The sequence below is a fragment of the Mustela nigripes genome, chromosome 15 (genome assembly GCF_022355385.1).
Source record: "Mustela nigripes isolate SB6536 chromosome 15, MUSNIG.SB6536, whole genome shotgun sequence".
Taxonomy (NCBI): domain Eukaryota; kingdom Metazoa; phylum Chordata; class Mammalia; order Carnivora; family Mustelidae; genus Mustela; species Mustela nigripes.
This window is the reverse complement of record NC_081571.1, coordinates 15,043,110-15,057,596: the sequence shown is the minus strand read 5'-3', so window position 1 is coordinate 15,057,596 and position 14,487 is coordinate 15,043,110. Positions and strand designations below refer to the sequence as shown.

The 14,487-nt window shown below is 39.9% G+C and overlaps 1 protein-coding gene across 6 annotated transcripts in view; it reads left to right on the top strand.

Annotated features, from left to right (window-relative positions):
- The window catches only part of STARD13 (StAR related lipid transfer domain containing 13), a 305,130-nt gene that overhangs the window by 117,137 nt on the left and 173,506 nt on the right, over positions 1–14,487 (top strand). For 2 of the 6 annotated variants that reach the window (XM_059378090.1, XM_059378088.1), the window contains exon 1: positions 6,965–7,279. The exons of the other annotated variants lie outside the window; for them this stretch is intronic. In XM_059378090.1, the coding sequence (XP_059234073.1) occupies positions 7,111–7,279 (169 nt within the window). In that variant the 5' untranslated portion in view covers positions 6,965–7,110. Of the gene's footprint in view, positions 1–6,964; positions 7,280–14,487 lie in introns of those variants that run through there. 6 annotated transcript variants of the gene reach the window in all.

The window sequence follows — 14,487 nt, the reverse complement described above, 5'->3', positions numbered from 1 at the left end:
TCCAGTTCTTACCCAATCAAATGTAATAACAACAACAAGAGGAACATTTATGATGATTGCCTAAAAAATATGCATCCAATCCTCTAGATGTTGTAGAAATTCTAGATCTTTGGAAAAATTCAGATTATCATTTATTCAAGTATTTATTTAATCCGCTATTAAACCAACTTCTATTGATTCTGCTGTGTGTCAGGACTTGTGATAGGCGCCAAGTATGGAATGTGAATGAAATAGACACAGTCCAGACATGACAATCAGGAATTGAAAATATCTCAATAATTCCAATAAGTTGGAAGACCTGTTTTTTTTTTTTTTAAGTTTGAAAGGTCATTCATTAAAATGGAAAACACTCATTTAACAGCAGATTTTATGAAGACACATAAATACCACATGACTTAAGTACTTAGGTTGACTGTAAAACAGTATGAGGGAATGGAGATAGGCTGCTACATAACACTTAACATCAGTTTCTTTCCTATCTTCCCTGGAAGACTCTCCCTTGAGGGCAGAGACTACATCGTATTTACCTTCGTGTCTTCCATACTCAATACAATGCTGTACAAGCAGTCAGCCCTTGCTGGATTAATGATTGAGTAAATATAGATTGAAAAAATCAGACTTCACCTATTTTAGATTGGATCAATAAAAATACAGTGTCCTAAGTGCAGGAGGTATGCACAATTTGTATCATATGCTGCTGTGCTTTACTGTGCCTAGAGCTCTAAGTTTAGGGGAAGTGCCATATTCTTAAAGTGGTACTAACAGACTGGACCAGATCCAAAAGATAGCAATTGGCTATCCGAAATTGTGTGTGGTTTGATGTAAAGGAATGGTTAGCCTACAAAAAAGGAAGGAAGGAAGAAAGGAAGGAAGGAAGGAGAGAAAGAAAGAAAGGAAAGAAAGAGAGAAAGAAAGAAAAGAGAAAAGAAAAGAAAAGAAAAGATAAAGATAAAGATTCTTATAAGGAACAGTTTGGTTTTTTACAAACATCTGAAGGACAAGCATATGGAAGAAGGAATAGATTTGTCCTATTTAATTCTAAAAGGCAGAATTAGAGTCAGTGAATGAAATGATAAAGGAAAAGTTTTTTAAACAGTTTGTAGTCCTCAGTGCGATACAGCGATTCATTTATGTGGGTAGAGTATTACTTAACTGATCAGTGTAGTAGTTGAGTGGTTGGGCTAGAGGTTGTTTAATATCCTTTCCAAATCTAAGATGTAAAAACTTTATGCCAATAGGTGTTACAATGAATAAGTGGATTCCATATTAGCATGTAACAAGCTAATCTAATTAATGGGCCACATAACGACTATTTACAAGTATTAACATGACTGTTAATACTAAATATTTTTGCAATTAGTCATGAAAATAGTTCTGAAGGCAATAGATTTTTGACAGGGTGAAAGGAGAGGGAATCACACAGTTCCAGATCTTTGAAACAACTTAGCAAAATGAAAGAATTTTGGTTTGGCTGGAATGATGGGTATAGGCAATGAGCCCAGGACAAGTCAGACCAGATTGCTTGCCCTATGAGCTGGGGCTGACGGTTGGGTCCCCAGGGGATGGCATGAGGGCAAGGGCATGTGCTCTTGGAGACCCACAGAGGCAAAGTTAACCAAAGACAGTAGGGAGGGCTGAGACGAAATAAGGCAAATCTGTTACTACCCACAAGTCCAGCAGCAGGAGCTGAACTCTAACTGATCTAGAGCTGGTGAAGCTGAGTCAGAAGAAAATCCACTCTGAAACTTTTCATGGAGCGTCCTGGTCATGGCTACGAATGTGAGTGACTTGTCTGCCCTGGTCATTGGGCGTGTGGGGCACACATCCTGGGAAGGCTTATTGGCACAAAGGTGGGCACATACTCCACAAATCAATTGGTGGAAATCCTCAAAGTGAGCTTCAGAACCCACAGGAAGGTTTTCCATTAACCCACAACTTTTAGATTCAACTAGCTTCAGAAGCAGCCCTCTCAATCAGTTGGACCTTTTCCCTCCTACCACTTAGATCGCAAACATTTTTTTCCTGCTTGGCAGAACTACCTTGGCTCCCTCTGAACAGGCTGATGAGGAGGCTGGAATGTGTGTGAAGGAGTCAAGGAGCAGTAGACAGATGAAAGCACAGGGAGCCATTCCTGGCTTCTGTAAAGTGCACCTAGCTTTCTTCTGCATATACACAAGATTCCACGGAGCACTACTTTTGATCATCTGTCAAAAGACTTGATAGCAAAAGTTTTGTTTAGAAGTTCAGATTTCAGAGTTTTGGCTATATTTGGAAAGTTCTCACTGGGAAGAAATACGCTGGGAAAGGTAAGAGAATATGCAGAATTAGCCATAAGGATGAACAGAAAGCAGAGGACAAGCAGCTTACTCTATGAAAGGAGTTGTTAAACAAAAAGATAGTCAAGCTCCTTCTTGACTTAAAGCTCCCAAGCTTTAAGACTGGGGTGGGTACGTGTGTGGGGTCTCCAGTTCTGAACCTTGGGTTGCTTCTAAAAGGGCCCATGGTTCTCACTGGTTAATTAAAGGCTCTGAGCTGTGTAGCTTGCTCTCCAGACACCTTAACCACTACAAGAATTTAGCCATCCCATGCTATGCTGTTGACCTATGAACAACACAAAGGGTTAAGGGCACCTCCTTCCATGCAGTCTGTATATAACTTGGCTCCTCGAAAACTTAATATCCCATTTGACCAGAAGCTTTACCGTTAATATAAACACTCAATTAACACATATTTAATATGGTGTATGTGTTATATACTGTATTCTTAAAATAATATCTAACATTTTCATAATTTTCGTCAGTATTTCTAGGCTATGTGGTTTGTCTGCAATTTATTTTTTTCAAATTGTTGCAAGTCTTCAAAAGTATTTCCAATATATTTATTGAAAAATATCTGCTTGGAAGTAGATCCCCACAAATAAGTCTGTGGTATCTAAGGGTTAACTATATTTTCATTTAGGCATTCCAGTATCTCATGCAGTTAAACAGGATTAAGATGATTTTCAATATATTCTATGAAAATCCTCTCCTCTAACCAGTTTCCCCCGCACACTCTCCGTGCCCCAGTTTTCCCTTCCCTACCCCTTTTGTGTGATAGTGGAAAAAGTTCAAATATCATCAGCTTGGAGAGAGACAGTGGCTCTACACTTGGTTGCTCTATGACCTAGGACATCTCTTCAGTTCTGGGATTCTTAATTTCCTATTCCATAAAATAGGATACCACAGGAGTTTGCTGTGGACATTAATAAAACATGTGACTGGCACATAGAAGGTGCCAGAGAGAAAGAGAAAGAGAGAGAGAGAAAGAGAAGAAAGGCATAGGGAGAGGGAGAGATCCCAGGCAGGCTCCACGCTGAACAGAGAGCCCAATGTGAGGCTCGATTACAAGATCCTAAGATCATGACCTGAACCGAAATTGAGTTGGATGCATGCCCCTTCCCCTTCTCTGTTAATGGCTCTCTTTGGGTTCCAGTATTTTTCTGTTTATCCCATCCCTGAAATAATATGAGTGAGGATTGCTCTTGACCAAAGTAGGAAAGAGGAAAAGAGATGAAAACTAAAAGCTAGTGCCATCCATTTTCCTCATTTTTGAAGGGATTAGAAAAGAAGGAATCCAGCATCAATCTTGAAAGATACACTTGGGTTTTCAGCACTTCCTCCCTCCCTTTGATTTCTTCAGTGCTTAGTCACTCACCAGTGAAAAGGAGGAGTTCTCTCAACTAGATTCACGGAGGATGTTATCAGCCCGGAAGATAGATGGTCAGCAGTTTCTTGCTTCTACATTTATAGCAAACAGAACAAAACTGCCCCTCCAGTGATTCTTATTTGTGATCACTAGGTCTAAAAATGGAAAAAAAAATTCATAAAAGGGCATGGGTTTCATTAGCATAAAAGAAGGCATTAAGGATGCTAATAAGAAAGCAGTGTTACTTACCTGCTTTAAATACGGTATTTTGGGCATTTGAATTGGCAAAAACATGGGGAGCAGTTGCATACTTGAACTATAAAATAAAACTTGGAGACAGAAATGTTGCTACATAATCCTTCATAGATCCCCTTATTAAGCCTTATACTGATGTTTAGAAAAATAAGGCTCTGTTCTAAGTTGTCTGACCTCTTTCTTTTTTTTTTTTTAAGATTTTATTTATTTATTTGACAGAGAGAGATCACAAGTAGGCAGAGAGAGAGAGAGGAGGAAGCAGGCTCCCTGCTGAGCAGAGAGCCCGATGCGGAACTCGATCCCAGGACCCTGGGATCATGACCTGAGCTGAAGGCAGTGGCTTAACCCACTGAGCCACCCAAGCGTCCCTGTCTGACCTCTTTTAATCAGGGAATAGAAATTTCCCTTTTTTTTCTTCATGTACTTTTAACTCTGGCTCTTCATTGCCAGTCTGTCATGAAATACTATGCTTCCTGTTGTTGGATCTCTTTATCTATATATGAAAGGATGCATCTTTACATATATGTCAAAGGATACAAAATCATTGACGGTTTCAGAACAAAACACCTCAGGACTTTTAGTGCAGAACAGAGGCATTAGGATTTTTGTTTTTTAATACCAAACTGACCATGATACACTGCAGTGCTTCTCAGAGAGAGTCATTCCATTTATTTTTTAAAATGTAGCCAAGTCGGGGCACCTGGGCTCAGTGGGTTAAAATGTAGCCAAGTCGCTAATGAACTATCAGGTTGACATGGACATGGCCAGTCTTTAAGTATTATTCACAGCTATAAAACGATGAGATATTTTATTTTATTTATTTGACAGAGAGAGAGAGAGAGATCACAAGTAGGCAGAGAGACAGAGAGAGACGGGGAAGCAGGCTCCCCGCTGAGCAGAGAGCCTCCTACAGGGCTCAATCCCAGGACCCTGGGATCATGACCTGAGCCAAAGGCAGAGGCCCAGCCCACTGAACCACCCAGGTGCCTCAAACAACGAGATATTATTTCCTGCCTTTTCCTTCCTTTTGCATGGTTTTTAGAACATAGCCCAAGTTCCTAAGTTCCGTGGTCTTCTTTTTCTCTCCATGTTCCTTCCATTCTCTTCTAGTGGGAGAGTAGAAACTGCCAGGTGTCTGGCTTGATACGTGTTTGTTTAATGCCAGGGATGTCCCTAATGCTGGACTATCAGAAGAAAAACATGTGCACAAAGTAGCTGACATTAGCATCTCCAACAGATGGCAACTAGTGCTGGATCTAGGCTTGAAATGGGCCTTACAGGCATCTAGTGTTGAAGTGTAGTGCTAACCCAGTCTACCATTAATGCCCAGGCTTTTGGCATATTAGTCACTTGACCTTAGATCCCCACCACCTTCCACAAAAGATGCCTTGGCATGGCAAAATTCTGATCAAACCCCAAATAAGAATGGAAAGAGAACAATATAATCCAGTGAGATCTTTCTTTCCTTTTCTACTGTGATGCTATCGAAAACCCGACACTTGGCTACTCTTGCATAGTTATCAGAAGAGGCTCACAACTGACCTGAGCGAGAGTGTATTCTACTGCAGGCTCTGTCCATGTATGTAGTAGGATGGTTATGGGAGATGAGTAGTAGGATGGTTATGGGAGATGGGCTGCAGGTCAGAATCGGGCTAGCAAAAATTCCCATAGGGAAATGTGTTAGAGCTGACCACCGTTAGCCACAGTAACCAGAATTGGGGTCCTAGTTTATATCTCATTAAACTTTTAATTGAGAGTCTTTTCATCATGAGGACTATAAATTGTGGGCCAGGCTATGTTTCAAAATAAGTCAGCCAGAAGTAAGAACAGCTTGGCCATATGCTTCTTTTTCAAAGAACTTCATTCATTTAGCCCCAGGCTCAGAATTCAATAATGTTTTCTATGGACTTTTTCTCTTCACATCGAATAATATTAAGGAGGAAAAATTGGGGGGGAAATTCTCATTATTCCCATATGGATACTCAAATCGGGCCAAACTGAATTATTCACAGTTTCCTTAAACATGCATTCTGGTTCCTGATCTCCACACATGGGGGGCATAGACCATCCCTCAAAGCTCTCCTCTGCTTCTGCTTGTCAGAATCCCACCCATTTTTTTAAAGCCCACCAGAATATCTTCTCTATGAGTCCTGCTATAATCACCAGAGTCAAAAATAACATTGCTCCCCCCAACATTATCTCTGTGTCTTTTTTGAGGTACCTTTTACATAAAGTTTGTGAAAGCCTTAAGCTTTTGTATAACTTCTCTACTGATCTTAGCAGTTGGCCGTAGTACCTTTGCATGAAGTTGAGTCTTTACAGTGATTCAGGGCAGTGTCTTAAATGGGAAAGGTACTTCATAACCGTTTCGTCTCTTGGTGATTAAAAATTGGGAAAGTAGAAAGATTACAGGGGAACAGGTACTTCACAATATGTTTGCTTCTGCCCTTTGCCTCTCCCAGTCATCTGTAAGAGCTCTCCGCTGCCCCACTGCAGGTCAGGAATCTGGAGTGTTTGTAGTCTGGGTGTTAAAGCACTTGAAAGTTTATTTTTCCCTGGAAGAGCTTTATTTGATTCATTTCTTTATAATGCAGTGTGGTAACATACTCAGGTGTTTATGCTTTTTTGAAGTAGTTTTTCATTTAAGTCGTTTATCACACCCTTTTTTTTTTTTTTTTTTTTTAACCTGGCAGGCAGCTGCCTCAGAGAATGCAAATGTGCTTTCTCTAACTTTTAACAGCCGGAAAGGAAATCTATGCCCAGGACTGACTTTTAATTCTATTGCCTTTTCTTTTATCCTTCTCTTTTTAACTCTTTCAGGGAGTGCTGCTTCTCAGCGCCTGGTCAGCTCTGCCGCATCTCAGATGCTTGCCTTCGCCTTCAGCACCGCGGGGGGGATCTTAGGGGCTGGATCTGCCGGGCTTCGGGGCTTGGGGCTGACTCGGTACGCGCCCATCCTCCTCTCTCCCTCGGATTGGCTGCCCGGGGTCACGTGAAGGCCGGGGGGGTTGGAATTCTTGAGTTGTGGCTCTTGGCACTCCTTTTTCTTTTTAAAAATCGCCTGGTCGGTGCAGCGCTGCCGGGCTGGGTGCCTTGCTCTTTGACTAAGACTGGAGACAGACGGAAACAGCCACAGGGCAGAGTGAGGTGGCAAAAGGAAAATCTGCCGAGATGTTCAGTCAGGGCCCCAGGACCCCAGCTTCAGGCTGCTACTATCTCAATTCCATGACACCTGAGGGCCAGGAGATGTATTTGCGATTTGATCAGACCGCGAGACGCTCTCCTTACAGGATGAGCCGGATTCTAGCACGCCATCAGCTAGTGACTAAAATTCAACAAGGTGAGTGGCGGGTAGTGGCAGGCTGTTGCTAATTCTGATTTTTGTCTCTATTTCGTGCTAACCCAGTTTTGTTGTTGTTGTTGTTACATTGTTGTTTTCACTTTACAATACATTGGATTTCTATGCCACGCTGCATGTAACTTTTAGAACTTCAGGCAGCAGATTTAAGCAGTGACAGCACTTGGCTGCCACATACTTCAACATAAAGTGCACAGAAAACTTCACGGTAGGACGGGGTATCCTCTGTTTCCAGAATTTGCGCGTGCCGACGCAATAAACCAGACAGGTTTACTCAGTGTGTATTTTAGGAGCTTTTCAGAAGGTTGCTCACACTTTAACATTTAAAACTTGGACATTTGTTTATTTAATTGGGGGATAGGAGGGGCTGACTTGAGCCCTGCCCAGATTCTTCAGAACACTCTTAGTGACAAGGGAAAGTTAGAAATCTGTTCTTCAGGCCATTGGGCTGACAACAAGGAACGCATCCTCTGCTTGTATGTTTAGGTCAGTAGTTGCCTCTGATTTGTTGATGTTGTTTTTCTGGTCAAGGATAAAGGTATCTGTTAAGTTCAAAACAAAGCTTGTGATCTGTGCTTAGAAGGACCAGTTTCCTGAGGCAGAGAGAAGAGGATACTGGTTACAAGCTGCTAGATGTTCCTTTTTATTCTCTGCAAAAAAAAAAGTTAGTAAGTAAAAGTAAAGTAGATCAACAGTCTGGATGTCACTAAAACTCATCATTCTTCCCAAATAGTTCAAACATGTTCCTTATCTTAGAGGAGGTCTGTAGAAGCTTGAAAATGAGCATTCCTAGGAAGCCCCTAACTGGTCCTCATTTAAAAGACACCCACATAATACCCACATGATTACAATAAGTTTACAAAGTTTACGGCCACCCTCCTCCCCGACTAAAACAAACAAACAAAATAACTAAATTGTTATATTGGTGATACAGAATTTACCAGGAATTTCTAGAGCCATTATACAAATACAATTTCCACTTATATAAATGAATTTAAGATTATATTGAATTTTAGAAGGGAAGTTCGGGTTTGTAATCGTGAAAATCTTATTGTAATGTTTCCAAAAGGAACAATATGTATTCTCACGAGTAGGAGTTGATGAGATTGTTTCCTTGGAAATTAGGATTTGTTTGTAAAGGTTCAGGAACTGGTTATGTGTGAAGGATACTGGTCCTACATACCAGTCTGATTTCAGGAAGGATATTATGTCATTCCATAAACTCTGTGTGCAGGTCTTGATTGAATAGAAACAAAAGTAATTATTTCCCTGTGGCTTGATTTAAAAATACCTTAGGCTTAGAATAAAAACCAGCTTCATTTTAGCTCTAGAGATTTCTGACAATGGTACTTTACCAGATGCCATCATCACTATGGACGTAGGCACTTGATAACTGTTTGATGATATTTTGTAATCTATACTTGGTAAATGTTCCTTGGCATGCATATAAAGTGTATCATGTTGGAAACACTGCATATAGAAAGAGCTTGAAATTGCTTTGTGGATCTTCTTAAATGTGTTTATAATAATTGATTTTGTTAAGAGTCTGGATATTCTTTTGGGATGAAGGTTATATTCCTATTGCGGATTTGAAATTATGAACACATGCATGATCATTGAAAGTATATTCTGAGTCTATGTTTCATTTGCCTGCATGGAAAATGTGAAAATTGTCACCTTTTTGTGTTGAGCAATGGGATGTCTGAAGTCAATGAATGGCCAGAAATTAAGAGTGATAATGAAGATCATGGGGAGACTTGAAGGAATTCCAACAGTCCAGTGATTGGGAACTCGTCATTTGTTGACATCATACAGCAAGCCATATGAAAGCAGAAGCAAAATGATTTTATTGGGTTTACTGTGTTATTAGATTGCTTCACACTCATTGTAGAGAATATTGATTGAGCATTTATAATGTTTCAAGCACTGCTCCGAGAGCCATATATATATATATTTCAATTTATTTTACTCTTAAAAAAAAAAAGAAGATCCCAGGAGTACAAACTATTATTATACCCATTTTAAGGGTGAGAGAACAGGCACGTAGAGGTCAAGTAACTTCTCTCAGGTTATGTAGTAAGAGCTGGTGTTTGAATATAACTCTGAAGCCCATGCTCTTTGATACACTAAACTGTGTTTGGTTTTTATAATGAGTGTTAAAATGTTAGACCTGTCATTGATTTTGGAGTCTGTCATATGCCAAAGACATTTCAGTCTTTTCTACTTAGGATGCCGCAGTGAGCCATTTGACAGAATCAGAATTAATCACTCACGACGAGATTTCCAGTCAGGTTTTATTTCACTGATGGAAGCAAAGCGCTGTGTATTTTACCTTTCTTGAACATTTAGTGTCCAGGAGTGCATGATGTCAAGTTATTTTACTAATCATTCAATGGAAGCTTATCAAGTGTTTATTAAATTAATCACACCGTTATTTTTTGTAGTTCACATATCAGTATCGAAGTGACAGCAGTATCAGCAAAATTCTTTACGTTACTGTCAGTCTTTCAAGGAAAATTTAGCATTGTATTAATATAATTTGGGGCATTACTTATGATCATAATCTCTCCTGGCTGTTGGGAAGAGTGCAAACAAGAGTAAGTTGCTCCCCACTGACCTCATTGCAGTGAGCTAATCATTGAATGGCATGGACATGATTCAACGGCGGATACACTCAGGAGAAGGAAAAACAAAGAGGAGAAATAAAGGAATCTTTGATGATGCATAGGATCAGAATTAGTTGCTCAAACCCAGGATGAATCTAAACTTGCTCATCTTATGGCATGCTCCAAAACAACATGCATCATTTCTCTAGCCTTCTTTATAGTTCTGGAGTTTAGAGTCCATTTAAAAGAGAATTTGAAGATAGCGTGCTGTTTTGCAAAGTGAAAGTTTATCATAAGTCATACTGCCCATAATCGCTACCCCACAATCTCACTGAATCAATGGGGAAATTGTTGTATGGCGAGAATGGAAATAAGAATGGTCTTTATGTCCCTAACTAGCAGGCACTTGGGAATGGATAGGAGGGAGGATGCTGGGGAGCTGGAAGAAGAGCATGTTAGGTCACAGGAAGGGAGAATTGGGATCCCATGTCATTATTTGATGGCTCTGGGGTGTTGCCTACGTGTGCACCATGTGGAAAGCCTCTCTACTCACACACATGCTGTTTGGACCAAATCTAAGCAAATACGTGAATGTGATTATTTGCTTTGTGAAAGAATTTGTCTTCCTATTAAACATTTTTTTAAAAATTATTTTAAATGCTTAAAACGGCATGTTGTGGACACCATTACAGACAAGTTCACCAAATCAGAAAAAAAGGAGACCGGGGTACAGGCTCTTATTAGACACTCTTGCATGCTTTTACTGTGGCAAATTTCAGAACCTCACTGGGCCTTCGCTCCTTGATGAGAAAATGAAATGGTCAGTCTGTGATTTCTCAGGTTTTTTTCTGGTCCTCAAGTCTTCTCTGTGGCTGAGTCAGTAACTCCTTGAACAAGAGGGTACAAAGCAGAGAAACTTAAACCTAAAGTAATGGAGCAACTTTCTAATGTGGAAGAAATCAGTGGCTTATAATTTTTCTACAACTGGTCAAGGAATTCAAGGTAAGGCGAAAATCAGATTTTAGTTCTATAGCTGTCACTAATTAATTGTGTGCTCTGGGGCAAGTCACAACTTCTCTGGGCGTTCTTTCCTTCTTCCATAAAATAAAGGGTTTGGGTTAAATAAACGAGAAGTTCCCATCGTCTCTAAAATTCTAGGATTCATCATCACAGGTGCTCTTTTCAGAAAGAGAAACTATTCTTACATTTTTCTTATTATGCCATTCATATCTACCTGGACATGTTTCTTTGATACCTGTTTAACGCTCTTATTATCAATTTAATAGGAATGTTAAGATGTCCAGTCTTGTGGACTATTTAAATGTCATTATCACCCATAATTATCAAGCAACTTGTAAAAAAAACCTTTCTTTTGCCGGAGTCCAGGCCTGTGAAATGGAGTTATTGCAATACCCAGCTTATTGCAGGGACTGTAAGGATCCGAGCATGTCCATCTGTGTGAGTGCGTGTGTGCGTGTGCGACACACTTGCTGTCACAAAAAAAGACTTCTGCTCTTGATAGAAAATACAGAATGTGGAAAATATTGGCAACTAGAGGAATTAGTGAAAATTTTTGCAACTAGAGGAATTAGTGAAAGTCGGATTTGCATTTTCATTGAGTTTTTATCTGAGACTCTTTTTAAAGATCGCACCTGAGCTGAACTAAACTATAGTAGAATAAACTGCCTTCCTTATGTTCCCAGTGAATGGCATTGGGCCATGGGTGATGTGCTGGCTCTCTCATTACTCCATCAGGTCATATGGCATGTTGGGAATTTGCCCGACCTGAGTGGTGGCCTTGCTCATCCTGGTGGGTGGGCCCCCCATCAACTGGAGAGAGTCCACGGAAATTAAACAATCATTTATTCTTTGGGAATTACCCTTTCTCTGTGTCCAGTACTTTCTTGCCCAACTACTTTCAGAAACGGAGCGTGGATGCACTGGCAGAAAGACAGATGGAACACGAAAGTGGGGAGAACCCATCCGTCCCCTATTGCTCAAGTTCTTTCTTTAAAAAGTGACAACTGTCGGAAATTCAGTTTATGAATCAGAGCCCACTTTCTGTTTCCCGCTGGTGACCAAAGGGGCCTGTCCACAAAGGATACTGTGTAACCGAAAGTTAAAGGAAAATCTGTTCAGTGAATTAAGTCCGTGAACTCTGAGTTACATTTTTAAAGTTATCACATATGAAAATATTAAAAATGTGAGCAGTTCAGAAATAAGTACTGGAGATAAATTAGCGAAGAGCGATATGCTTGTACACACATAAGAGCTGAGAGTTTAACGTTAACTAAATTGAGACATCCAAAGCTGCACGTCACTGCTTTTATTAGCTCTAATTTTATAAACACACATCCCAGATGCAGGCAGTTGCCAAATTTGGATTTTGTGACATTACTTTAAGTGAAGAGAGATTCATGTTTTTCTCATCTTTTCCCCAAAGTCAGCGCTTTAATTCTATGTAAATTCTGGACCCTGGTCAACTGCTATAAAGCAACTCATTCCCTTAGTCACCTAATCATGGGCAGTGTTTCTGAGTCTTCTGAGTGACCCCAGTTGGTGATTCAAGCAAACTTAGAGAGAAAATGGTGAGTGGGTTTTGGTAAACCTTCATACAAAAGGCAGTTTATCTGTTGGGATTTAATGGAGGCAGGTCATTCATGAGGCTGCATCTCGTCTCTGCGTTTCCTGAGGTATGAGCACCCACTGGCAAGTCTAAGGAAGAAGATTCAGGACAATGGGAGACCGTGAATTGCATAGATGGCGTTTGAATGAAGGATCATGAGAAAATCATATTCTGTCTCCTCAGGGGCAGTCTGAATATGATTTTGGTGTGGGTAAAGACAACATATTTTCATTTACATTCTCATGCATTACCTAAAGGGTTTGAAGTAGTTGGATAAAAAAATATTTGACTCAATAAAAGGTTATAAAAAGATAAATCTAATGTAAAGAAAAATGTAGGTTAATTAATATGATAAAGGTGGGGAGAGATATTACAGAAAAATATGAAACATAAGGCACTGAATAATTACTAAAAGTGGGCTATACATTTAGCCTGAGCTTCCCTGATGTAAGCCAAGAGGAGAGTATGATCAGGAAAGATTTGTCATGTCCATGGTAAAAGCCTACTAACACAGCTTTTCCTGGGACCTGATGTTTGGGAGAATTTTCTCCCAGGAATTTGATGTATGAGGAGCAGTTTCTCATACAAATCTCATAAAGGGAAAGCTAGGAGATGTAGTAGACTAATTAAACATTCCTATGGTAAATTGAATTGCAAGTTTCCTGTAGCATCCACAGTGAACCAGAGGCATAACAACAATGATAATTCAATAAAACTGTATGGGCCTAGGGTGAGTGGCTCAGAACAAGGAGGCTCAGGTGAGCACTCTGTTCCGCGGCTTAATTCTAAATAGTATGGAGACTATCTAGAAACAGTTTCTCAGTTGGCTTCACAGAAGACTAGTCCTGTTAGATGTTCGGGGGGAAAATGTTTCTGTGGTCAAGTAAGTTGGGAAATGCTATATCCTCTTTCCCTTTTTGGAAATTCATGCTTAGGAAAGTCTCAGAGAAATCTGCAGAAAGTCATTTAACTTTGTTTAGACTGGTATATTTCATCATAAAACCAATTTTCACCGGATACCAGGAAGTGACATAAAACCACTTTCCCTGGGGAACACATTTAAGGAAAAACTGATTTAGGAGGGTTCAGGGCCTTGGCTTCATTCAGATCATTCTCTTTGACTGTATTTCTTGCGTGGATTGGGCAATAAATTATATTTTGTGAGGTTATATTTTGGAGAGTAAATTGCAAGTACTTTTTGTTTTCAAGTAAGACCAGCTCCATATATTCTAAAAATCAACTGGTTAAAGACAGGATGGACATCTCTTTATAAAAATTAACAACTAAGACAAGATTCTAACCTGATTAGGTGGCCCCTGCGCTTTTGCCAGCAGAAAACCAAAGGACTAGGTGTATGGGCTGAGTTAATAATTCTAACAAGAATGCAGTTGGTCTTCAAATAACTCCACAAGACAGGTTCTGGTGGGCCAGAAGGAAGAAATTATGTTTTTTTGACTCTGGATTTGTCTAACCCAGGATAAGTCCTGGGCAAATTCCAAAGGGGTCTGCTATTATGACAGCTAATTCAGGATATTTCGTTACTGGTGAGAAGTGGAGTCACTGTCCCAAAGGAAAGGAACAGGTAACTCTTCAGCCCAGATTCTCCTGGGTTATCGGTGACATGGGCTGTGGACTCTCTGAGACTCAGACACTGATAACTGTGCCTCCAAGTCCATTTCTGACTTCATGGTCCAAACGTATCTTTGGTTACTATAAAGTCTCTGTCAGTATGACAGAGTAAAGTGAATTAATAGGTACTAGGTCATTGTAAATGGTCAAGTTGGTTTCAATAAGTTGAATAAGCCACTTAGAAGTTTCTCAGGAAGCCTGCAAATATGTTCTTAAGGTATTTTTTCCTTGTGCTGTCAAAGAGAGAGCATGTTAACATTTGCGTTATGAATGATACTTTTGGAGAGAATCCACAAAATATAAAATAAAGTTACAACAGAATGCATGGG